The 12,828-nt window shown below is 35.0% G+C and overlaps 1 protein-coding gene and 1 long non-coding RNA gene across 2 annotated transcripts; both read right to left on the bottom strand.

Annotated features, from left to right (window-relative positions):
* Window positions 1-669: 669 nt before the first annotated feature.
* LOC109184002 lies at window positions 670-1,979 on the bottom strand. Its single transcript, XR_002054675.1, has 3 exons — window positions 1,930-1,979; window positions 1,104-1,174; window positions 670-885 (listed from the first exon to the last, which is right to left on the bottom strand). It is a non-coding gene; the product is annotated as an uncharacterized LOC109184002 (long non-coding RNA).
* Window positions 1,980-5,882: 3,903 nt separating this feature from the next.
* On the bottom strand, window positions 5,883-7,151 carry LOC109183969 (putative late blight resistance protein homolog R1B-17). Its single transcript, XM_019333997.1, has 2 exons — window positions 6,721-7,151; window positions 5,883-6,516 (listed from the first exon to the last, which is right to left on the bottom strand). Exons 1-2 carry the CDS (start codon window positions 7,149-7,151, stop codon window positions 5,883-5,885), a joined length of 1,065 nt encoding a protein of 354 aa, XP_019189542.1.
* Between the last annotated feature and the right edge of the window lie 5,677 nt (window positions 7,152-12,828).

Consider the following 12,828-nt stretch of genomic DNA (forward strand, 5'->3'; position numbering starts at 1 on the left):
GTGACTTCCAGTTCGGTTAGGAGTCCTATCGCGCCAAGAATTCTACAGGAGGCGAGGTTGAATTTTTTGGGGAACATGGTTCAGGGCCCCGTAATTATTGAATTCATTTTACTCTCTCGCGCTGACGACTCCTCGCAGCCCCGAGAGTGGGGGACTGATGATGGAATAATCACGGAGCCGGAGCGGAGCAGGACAATACGAACCGGGTCGGACCCCGTGCCCACCCGCGATGCAGGACGAACCACCCCGAGGTCGGCCAACCACCCCGGGGTCGGCCCGGTGGGCCGACCTCCCCGAGCTCGGCCGAGCCCCATGGGCTCGGACACGTGGGCTCGGCCTCGGCCCCTTGGCCGAGCTCCGTGCTCGGCCAAGGGCCGGGTCCTCGCGTGGAGCGAGTTCCGCGGCGCGGACCGCTGCTCCTCCCGCGGGCCCAGGGCCCGTAGCAGCCGGGGAGTATATAAACACCCCCCGGTGTCCTAATTAGGCATCTCATACTTTTCCTACAACATTTGTCTTGTTATTACACGTCCCGAACCTCTGTAATAGCGTTTTATATCCAATTAATACAATATTTACCGTTTCATTATTCGTTCGTTATATTCAAACATATATTCGGGTTGTATAATCCGGACCCCCGGGTTCATATAATCCATCAGATACAGAGCATGCATTCTTATAAAATAAACTCAATAGTTTACAGCATTATACACAACACAATCATCATTCCAAACAACAAAAAGTAAAGCTTTATGAATTCAGTATTTCAATGATAACTAAAAAGCAAACTTCAAATTGTATGAATCACCAGAAGCAGACTCCTATGAATTGGGCACACTGCAAATCCTTGCTAATATAACCCTGTGGAAATAATACACTTCAAACATCCTGATACGTATCAAAATATAAATACATTTAAATTAATGCTCATACACAATTAAGAAACTCAATTAGATGCATGCGGTAATATGAGTTTACTCTCAATTATTTTTGTAAAAGTTAAAAAATAAAAATCTAGTGATGATAGATGTGCTCAGGCTGAGGTCAGTGCTAAAATTAGGACATGTAATACATACATAGGTAATTTAATTGCAATTCACACGTACCATTCAATTCGTTTATTCATAAGAATCATCATCATCATCCTCAACATCATCAACTTCTTGTATTTGGTCCACTGTAATTAAATCAAATGACAAAAAAGCAGTTAAGAATAAATTGAACAAAATTTATAATTCAAAAAAAGACATACTCTGAGAGATGGAAAAGAGGGGCAAATTATGCTGTGCATCCGTATGCACCATGCATGGTGCATATGGATGCAAAAACGACGTCGTTTTATTAAAAACGCGCCTCTCACTTAAAAAAAAAAAAATTCAGTTTCAATTCCCAGCAACAACATTATATTGTGCATAATTTGAACTATATATTCAGAATTAATGAACTAAAATTTCAGAATCAATGAACTAAAATTCCAGAATCTATGAACTAAAATTCCAGAATGAATGAACTAAAAATTCATAATGAATGAACTAAATATCCATAATGAATGAACTAAATATCCAGCATGAATGAAAAAAAAAAATCAATTTCGATTCACGTCTAAATATTCATAATCAATGAACTAAAAATCCAGAATCAATGAACTAAAAATCCAGAATCAATGAACGAACTAAAAATCCAGAATCAATGAACTAAAATTCCAGAATCGATGAACTAAAATTCCAGAATCTACGAACTAAAATTCCAGAATCTATGAAATAAAATTCCAGAATGAATGAACAACATAATGTTGTTGAGGGGAATCGAAACTGATTTTTTTTTTTTTAAGTGGAATGCACGTTTTTAATAAAACGACGTCGTTTTTGCATCCGTATGCACCATGCATGGTGCATACGGATGCACAGCATAACGATCCGAAAAGAGGCAGACCATGGCGAATAATGATGGGTTTGCTTCCATACATCTCCCGATTATCACTAATTTCTTGGGCGCACATAGCAATGTGCGCCCAGGCACAAAACACGCGCGTTTCATGCTGACGTCATACTGACATCACTCTGTCCATCCGAACAGACCAAACCTCATTATATGCATTCAGTTAAAATTTTATGTGTATTGTGTTATGAGTTTGTGTATTCAATTAAGAGTTTATGTGTATTATGTTAACCAAACTCATTATGTGTATTCAATTAAAAGTTTATGTGTATTGTGTTATGAGTTTATGTGTATTCTGTTATGAGTTTATGTGCATTCGAAACTAAGGGATTTTTTTTAACAACTTAACATAACGACGTCATTTTGGGAGGCGCGGGGCGCACAGTGCTATGTGCGCCCTGGTGCACGGTATAACGATTGGAAGGAGGGCTAGAATTTAAACTAACTGACCCATAAATTCACCAATCGTTATGTTGTGGACCGTGTCCAACATGCATTGAGGACACGGATAACGGTGCAGTTAGTAGCACCGTTATCTTCCACTTTTTTTTTTAATTTCAGACCGCTTCGTTATAGGAGTATATGTTCATAATTTTATCACTATATGTTCATAATTGTAAGTTCATAATGTCAGAGCTTTGTGTTTATAATTTCATAACTGTACATTCATACTTCCATAACTGTACATTCATAATTCCGTAACTGCACATTCATAATTCAATAACTGTAACTTCATAATTTTTGAAGCTCTATGTTCACAATTTTAGAGCTCTATGTTCATAATTTTATCACTATATGTTCATATTGTAAGTTCATAATTCCATAACTGTACATTCATAATTGCATAACTGTACATTTATAATTCAATAACTGTAAATTCATAATTTTCGAAACTCTATGTTCATAATTTTATCACTATATGTTCATAATGTCAGAGCTCTGTGTTCATAATTTTATAACTTACATTCATAATTCCATAACTGTACATTCATAATTCCATAATTGTACATTCATAATGGAACAAACGAATAACGCCGTTAACGTCGTTAACGACGAGACAAAATCAAAAAAAAAAAAAAATTTTAACTGAAATGCCATGTTTTTCCTGAAAACGACGTCGTTTTAGACTCGTGTCCACAATGTATTGTGGACACAGTCCACAGCATAATTTGCGTAAATTCACCAAGCACTCTTTAGAGTCACAAGTATTATAAATGGGCAATTAGGGTGTGTTTGGAAACCTGGAAAATGAGTTCTGGAAATCATTTTTCAAGTTTCTAGTGTTTGGATGTGCCTGGAAAATCAAGTCAACGGAATTCATTTTCCGTTGACTTTGGAAAATAGGCTTGTTTTGGAGGAAAATGACTTCCCCTTTTTTTTGGGGGAAGTCATTTTCCAACTTTTACACCAACATCACACCACCACCAACATCATCAACACCATACCACCATCACCACCACTATTGCCGCCGCCACCACCACTATAACCCCGCCACCATCACACCACCAACACCGTAACCACTACCACCACCACCACCACCACCACCACCACCGCCACCATCGCCGCCGCCACCACTAACACATACCACCGCCACTACACCACCTTCACACCACCGCTGCCGCCACCACCACCATCATACCACCGTCGCCGCCACCACTACCACCATACCACCGTCGTCGCCATCACCACCATACCACCGCAACCACCGCCACCATACCACCGTCGCCGCCACCACCACCACCACCATACCACTACAACCACCGTCGCCGCTACCACCGCCGCTACCACCATACCACCACAACCACCATCGCTGCCACCACTACCACCATACCACCGCCACCACCACCACACCACCGCCGTCGCCACCACCACCACCATACCACCGCAACCACCGTCGCCGCCACCACTACCACCATACCACCGCCGCCGCCATCACCACCATACCACCGCAACCACCGCCACCATACCACCGCAACCACCGTCGCCGCCACCACCACCACCACCACCATACCACTGCAACCACCGTCGCCGCTACCACCGCCACCACCACCATACCACCACAACCACCATCGCCGCCACCACTATCACCATACACCGCCACCGCCATCACCATCATACCACCGCCACCGCCATCACCACCATACCACTGCCACCACCACCACACCACCGCCATCACACCGCCGCCACCGCCGCTACAACCACCACCATACCACCGCAACCACCGTCGCCACCACCACCACCATACCACCGCAACCACCGTCGCCGCCACCACCACCACCACCACCGCAACCACACGACCACTGCCACCACCGTCATACTACCACCACCATCACACCAACACCACTACCGTCGTTGCCGCCACCACCAGCATACTACCGCAACCACCGTCGCCGCTGCCACCACCATACCACCGCAACCACCCCCACCACCATCACACCGCCGCCGCCGCAACCACCACGACCATACCACCGCTACCACCACCGCCACCACACCACCACCGTCATACCACCACCAATTATTATTATTATTATTATTATTATTATTATTATTATTATGATTATTATTATTATATAACGAATAACACCACTACCACTACACCACCACCACCACCATAATATTTTTGATATATTATTAGTTTTTTTTTTTTTTGAAAAACTTAACTATTTTTTATTATATTTAAAATTAATATTATATCATTACATATTATTATACATGTTGTAGTATTCTAAATAAAATAATTAAAATGTTTAATTATACAATTCTATTCATTTTCCAGAAAATGAACCAAACACAGAAAAACAGTTTTCCATAATGCAACCAAACACTGGAAATGAAAATGTTTTCCGGAAAATGACTCATTTTCCAAAAAACATTTTCCAGAAGTCATTTTCCTGCTTTCCAAACGGACCCTTAATTGCAAATTAATATACAAGAAACGAACAAATGTATGTAGCTATATACCATTCATTTATTCGAGAGAATCATCATCATCTCTTTCTTCGATTAATTCTGTCATTACAACAAATGACAAAAATCAATTAGGATAAAATGAAAACAAAAATTATTTAAAGAAAAAAGAAACAGTGTGAGATTAACTCAGAGAAGAGAGTAGGAGACAGACCATGTCGAATAGCAATGGGGAAGAATCCATATTCCTTCTGCCGGTTACAATTAATTGAACGGGCGGACTTCAAAACAGAAGGGGGACAACTTTTTACTTCAATTGACCTTAGATGGCTGATAGTTTCAAAGTCTGTTGGAATCGCTTTCAAACTCCAACACTTTTTAAGGGCTAAGCGCTGAAGGTAAGGAAATTGACGCTCATAAAGTTCCCAAGAAACGAGGTTTTCAGATTCTACGAACAAGGATTTTAGATTATTCCAAGAAGTTCGAAATTCAGTGCAGGCTTTCCATTTTGAACCATAGGAGGCTTCTTTCAGTTTGAGCACCTCAAGACAAGGAAGCCTGGAGCCAATTTCATTTATTTCACTCCAAGGCGAAGAAGTTCTCTTCAGTTTCAATTTCTTGATGTATAGGCATACTGGCAAATAGTGCCTCAGATACAGGAGGCCGCCAGACAGCGAGCCTTTCCGGTATGCAATCATTAATTTCTCAAGCTTACCCAAATATTGAAGATTTTGAAGGTTATGAGCACACTCCTCTACCCATCCACAAATGATCCCCAACTTCTTCACATTTGGAATTCTTGAAAACACTTCCTCTGTACAATGCTCTAGACTCAACCAATATAATGTCTGCAATGACTCTTTAGCCTTGCCAGGAGGAGGAGGATCCATTGAAAGGGAATAGCTAACCTCAACATGCCTTATTATTTGTGATTGTGTCTCCCAAATTTTAGATGGCAAACGCAGCATACCATTTTGAAAAGAACTTGTTCCCTCCTTATGAGACACAGTAAGCACTTGCAACTATGTGTGTGCTTGCCACTATATCCTCCAAACCCTCAACAACACATAATAGTCGAAACTATGTGTGTATAAACTTAACCATCGACAAGAATTAGCAAACTCCCCTAATGGCAATCTTGAATGCTGGAGAGTGTTTACTACACAAAAAATACCCTCTTTTTGAGCTTCTCCAACACAAAAACTATGCAAAGCACTATGCATCCTACAACTCTTAATCTTGTCATCAGAATCCTCACTGCTTATTAATACAAGACTTCTAGCAAAAAGTTCTTCTACATATGCATAAGCTTGGGTTTCTAACTCTGGATACACCAATGGCTCTAGATTCACAAATCCTTCAGCAATCCACAACCTAATAAGCATTTTCACTAAGACCTCTTTGCGTTTTGGAAAAACTCCAAAATACAAAAAGCAAACTTTCAAATGTTGTGGCAATTTGTTGTAATCATGAATGAGAGCATTGCGATCTAGAATTCCCAGTGTCTCTGTTTCCTTTTTAATCTTCTCCCACCCCTTCAATATGTTTCTGTATTTGGATAGACTCTTTGCAACTACAACAATTGACCACAGTAGTCCATCACATGTTTCTACAATATCGCACCTAATTTTTTCAAGTTTATGTGTCATACACTCCTTATTACGAGAAAAGACACTGCAGAATAGATTCCAACATTCATGTGAATCTAGCAAAGTCATGTTATGGATTTCGATGCAGTTATATCTTTTGATGTATTTTTTCCAATTGAAGTATGTAGTGGTTAGCAATATGCGGCTTGTATTATTGTTTTCAGGAAAACACAACCGGATATATTTCAAAACTGGATGGTCCTGTATGTTATCAAATACAATTAGATACCTTTTGCCAGACAACTGACGGCATACCTCCACAACTAGTTCTTCATCAGTGGCGCCCTCATTTCCAATTTTATTTTCCGATGACGGTGAAATTGACCGGAGCAGGAGGCCTAGTATTTGGCGCTTGTTGCATTCTTGAGGCACAGTAATCCAACTACATTGATTGAAATCTTTTACCACATCTGGATCTCCATACACACATTTGGCTAAAGTAGTCTTCCCTATGCCCACCATCCCAACAATTGAGATTAGCTTTAGATTACTTTGGCCAAAGCGGAGCATCCAGAGTATCTCCTGACGATCATAGTCACGACCCACCATTCTGCCCACAAGCTTAGGAAACCGCCGGGAGGATCCATTCCGTTTTAGCGAATGATCGAATTGATGGTTGATGTGTTTCATTGTTGTCTTCATCATCATCATCAGCTTCATTATTGCTTATGTTGTTGATAATATTCAGTAATTCTGATGCGTTTTCGGCTGCTTCTTGCAAGGCTTGATGGAGATCATGGGAAGCTTTTTCCTAATCCTCTCTACTGTCTTTGGCCAAAACAAAGTTGCTTACTTGTATTTCGATGTTGTCTTCGGCTTTGAGTGCAAAGTCTCTGATTTTGATTTCCAAATCTTTGATTGCAGCAGCACCACCACTGGATTCCTGTACAAAGGCTTGCAATGAAGAAATGGTATCAAAGAAAGATTGGATTGGTGGTTGATGATGAAGAAGCACCCTTGGGAAGGGTTGGAGAAACTCAAGCTGAATTGTTGACATGAGAGAAGCTAAAGCAACACAAGCCATCTCTCTCCCTCACTCATTTTTTTTTCTTTGTGTTTTCTTTGTATGAGAAATGTGAATGTGACTTTAAGAAGAGTAGTAGTCTAAGAGGTTTGAGATAAGCATAAAAAAAGAGAGGAAAATGTTGGGGACCTTTTCCGCTACAATAATGCACTCTAGTTGTACAAGCTAAGAGCCATCCTTTCAAGGTTATCCGTAACCTTGAAAGAGGTGTTTGGCAAATGGCTGATAGTTGATTATGTTAACTAATTGGATTAGCTAGTTTGACAAGTTGATAATATTAACTGGTTCTAGAAAAGTGTTTGATAAATTAATTATTTACTTTTAGCTGATTGTATGTAAAAATGACCTATAAGAACATTAACATATTGTGTTGACTTATTATTATTATGGATTACAAGGATGAGTGAAATCAAAAAGAAAGAAAAACATTATTATTTTTGTTACTAAAACAAAAAGAAAAAGGGGCAAGGCAGATGAACAACAACAAGAGGGATATAAATGTTAGGGATGATATGGGTAAAATGGTAATTTCATAATTAAGGTCAATCCGCTTATTACCCCAATAAGCCATTTTACCAAACACTTAATGTAGCCTATTGAACAGTCAAACTTAGTCCAACCAGCCAAAATTAGCTTATTAACTATGTTTCCAAACAAGGCCTCAATCTTCTCTCATTTTCAAATTGTCAAATCACAAAATTTATAATTATTCACTATTTACTTTTATCTACACAATTCTCTTTTTCATATTTCACTATGATCCCATTTTCATATTTCCTTATTAACAAAATTATTTTTATCAATAATTTTATTTTATATACATTATAGTTTTATTAAGAGTGAATTCTATTTTTGGTCCTACTGTTATAGGGGCGTTTCCAATTTTAGTTCACCTTAATTTTTTTTGCCACTTTATAACCACTATTATTGAATGTGTTCCACTTTTAGTCCCACCGTTAGTATTTCCATCAAGAGGCCGTGTAATATAAAAATAATACGTGAGGCAGTGCCGGTTCAGATATACAGTAGTGTCAGTTGGTAATTAACATACAAATGCGCGTTTCGTTAACACTAACGGCACGCCATTTCTTTACCTAAAGAAACTGCGCCGTTTTGACTACGGTGCACGTGCAGTCGTGCACCACAGTCCATGATATAACGACTCTTAAACCACCACGACAACTATGTTGGTTAACCAACATTGATTTGATGACATAGTATCTTTATTTATTTACTTATTTTTAGCAATGACGACTAATAACAATAACATATTACTCTACAAAATTTATATTATTATATTCCTCATGAGACCCCTTGACCATATGTTAGGAATTTCAAAAATTAGTTTCAAGTGTTATTATATTGCAAATGCAAAGGCATGCATCTCTCTTGTTATATTGGTTTTTATTTTAATCATCTATACTATATATAATAACAAAATCGTGAAATTTTAACTTCCCCCCTAATTCCTAAAAAATCTCTCTTCCCAATAAAATATATTGATTTCTACTTTCCCATACGTACAATAATTCTGGGTAAAAATTCTATTCTAAAATTATAAAATAAAATAGTGTAATACAATTCCATTTGCACATCTAATCTATACTATATATAATAACAAAATCTTGAAATTTTAACTTTCTGCCGAATTCCTAAAAAATCTCTCTTCCCAATAAAATATATTGATTTCTACTTTGTCATTCGTAGAATAATTATAGGTAAAAATTCTATTCTAAAATTATAAAATAAAATAGTGTAATACAATTCCATTTGCACATCTAATCTATACTATCTATACTTCTATACTATATATAATAACAAAATCCTGAAATTTTAACTTTCCGCCCAATTCCTAAAAAATCTCTCTTCCCAATAAAATATATTGATTTCTACTTTCTCATTCCTACAATAATTCTGGGTAAAAATTCTATTCTAAAATTATAAAATAAAATAGTGTAATACAATTCCATTTGCACATCTAATCTATACTATATATAATAACAAAATCCTGAAATTTTAACTTTTCGCCCAATTCCTAAAAAATCTCTCTTCCCAATAAAATATATTGATTTCTACTTTCTCATTCATACAATAATTCTGGGTAAAAATTCTATTCTAAAATTATAAAATAAAATAGTGTAATACAATTCCATTTGCACATCTAATCTATACTATATCTACTATCTACTATACTAATAAGAGCCCAAGAGAGTTAGGCCTATAATGGGTAGAAAAAATGGCGGTTAAATTTTTTAATCAAATGAATGGCTCAGATTGATCAGATTTTAATTTTTCCTTAAGATTTACTAATTTATCCTTAATGAATATGATTTTCCGTTAACTTTTCCGTTAAATATTATCTTTTCCGTTAATTTCTGTCAGTTCACCGTTAATTTACTCATTGATTTCAATAAGAAAGGTCTTAGGTTCGAATCTCATCCTAATCAAAGTTGGCATAATTAGTACTCTATTTTACTCTTATTAAATTATATAAATAATAATTTAGTAACTACAACAAAAAATAATACATATGTATTTCATTAATTTAGAATTATGTGTCTACAATGTCTTTATTCAAAAAAATTAATCATTATCAATAAGAGAAATAATTTCATTAGTTATATTGTATTTATTTTTCTCCAATATAAAAATTCTTTACATTCAAATTCATCAATTGATTATATTCCATACATTGTCCCTATAATGTCTTTATAAAAAAAAATATTCATTATCAATAAATTAATTAAGAGAAATAATTTTATTAGTTATATTGTCTTTATATTTCTCCAATGTAAAAATTCTTTACATTCAAATTCATTAATTGATTATATTCACTACATTGTCTATTATCTTTTTTTGTGTACTATTTTTTAATTAAATATCAAAGTTATAATACAAAATAATGCTATATATTTATTTACCAACTATTTTATTAATACCATGAAAAAATTTAAAAATATATAATTAATAAAGCTAATTATATTATCTAATTGAGGGATTTATTGACAAAGAGAGTATTAAAATCACACAACAAATTGAAGTGAGATCTGTCTCGCAATGTCCTTGTTTGACAATCAGCAGTTAGCGATTAGCGTTAGCGGATTATATTGCCGAATTTGACCAGCGAATTATATCAAAGGTTGGTAAAAAGATATTTGAAAAAATTAGTTGTTTAGATTAACATGTAAAATGACATAAGGGTATATATATATTTAATAATAATAATAATAATAATAATAATAATAATAATAATAATAATAATAATAATAATAATAATAAAATAATAATAATAATAATAATAATAATAATAATAATAATAATAATAATTGTTTAAAAAAATAAAAAAATATAATTAAGTCAATCATATTAACTATTTGGGAGATTTATTGACAAAAAAGAGTATTCAAATCACGCAACAAATTGAAGTGAGAAACTATCTCGCAATGTCCTTAGTTGGCAATCAACAGTTAGCTCTTCAATATTAATATATATTTAATATTTTATGTCCTAATTTTTATTTGCTCTCCCTTATGTCCCGTATTTGGTTTCAACCATACCTATACAATTACTTTATTGACAATTATAATCAATCTTGACTATATTATCTTGCACTTGTAAACTTAGATCGAATTGCCTATTTAAATACGCAAATTTAACATTTAATTATGAACAATTCCAATATAATCTTGCCTTAATATACTTTAAAGTACTTATTTAAAAAAAAAAAAAAAACATTGGGCATTATCTCAATCGCGCAATGCGCGTAAAAAACTAGTATAATAACAAAATCCTAAAATTTTAACTTTTCGCCCAATTCCTAAAAAATCTCTCTTCACAATAAAATATATTGATTTCTACTTTCTCATTCGTACAATAATTATGGGTTAAAGTTGTGCAGTGTCAAAAGTTCGGCAAGGCATAACTTTTGACTCGGTTGTCCGTTTTGGACAAATGTTTTTTTGAAATCGCGTAATTTTTTGAGATCTATCCACCGCAAACTGCCGTAGGCGGTTTGGCCCACCAATTTCTAAAAAAAAAGTGTTTTATTAAATAGTTTCTAAGAAAAAAAATATGAGAACCTTTTGTTTTATTAAGGGAAAATGACACTTTTTCTCCCTGAGTTATATACTTATAGCACTTTTTCCCCCTCAATTATTTAGGTAAGCACATTAGCCCCTTCAATTATTCTAAAAGTGGTTGTTTTCCCCCCCTAATATATTAAATTGACATTTATACCCTTAAAATAAACATTTTATTTATTTTACTTCTCCAACAAATTATTGCGTATACGTAGGGATGACTACGATTCGGTTCGAACTGAATCGGACACTATAGCAATCGAATTAAAAGTTTCCGGTTATGATTCAGATCTAGAACCCAATATTTGGATTTCAATTTATTAAAATTATGAATCAAAAAAATTGGATCCTGAACCGTGAACTGGCGGTTCCAGACCCGATTCGCGATTTTGAACCGTTTTTATTTTAAAATTTTATTTTTATTTTAAAAATAGTCTAAATTCAACAATAAATGTATTTTATTTTTTCAGTTCGGAACATGAACCGTCCGTTCCGGGATTTTAATAAACTCTAAATATCGAGTTTCGGTTCTAAATTGTAATTGGAATATTTCGGTTTGGTTGCTATAGTGTTTATTTGGTTTGAACCAAATTATGGTCATAATTTGTTGGAGAAGAAAAAATAAATAAAATATTTATTTTAAGGGTAAATATGTCCATTTAACATTTTAGGGGGAAAAACAGCCACTTGAATAATTGAGGGGGGAAAAGTGCTATAAGTATATAACTCAGGGGAAAAAGTGCCATTTTCCCTTTTATTAATAAATTTTTAAATTTTTTAATTAAAAAATTGTCCCGTGCATTATTTATTAATCTCTCTTTATAATTGGTCAAATTATTTAATTATGGTAAATTAGGGAATAATTAATGATGGTAATAGAAATCCTAGAAGAATATTAGAATTGAAGAATATTTAATTATTGTTATATTATTATTATTGTGACTCACAGAATACAATACAAGAATATTTAATTATGGTTATGGAATAATATAATATGCATGCCATATTATTATTATTATTATTATTATTATTATTATTATTATTATTATTATTATTATTATTATTATTTTATAATAATAATAATATATTAGTCAAAGAGAAGAGGTTATCATGGCAAGAAAAGAGGGAAGACTACGGGAAGTTACGACTGCACAAATAATATTATATAAAGGCTTCGGGATGCAGACAAAGGGGGTGACGCCAGTCTCAAATATAATCCTCTCTTATACATACT

Source organism: Ipomoea nil, unplaced genomic scaffold, assembly GCF_001879475.1.
Source record: "Ipomoea nil cultivar Tokyo-kokei standard unplaced genomic scaffold, Asagao_1.1 scaffold1237, whole genome shotgun sequence".
NCBI classification, from domain to species: Eukaryota; Viridiplantae; Streptophyta; class Magnoliopsida; order Solanales; family Convolvulaceae; genus Ipomoea; species Ipomoea nil.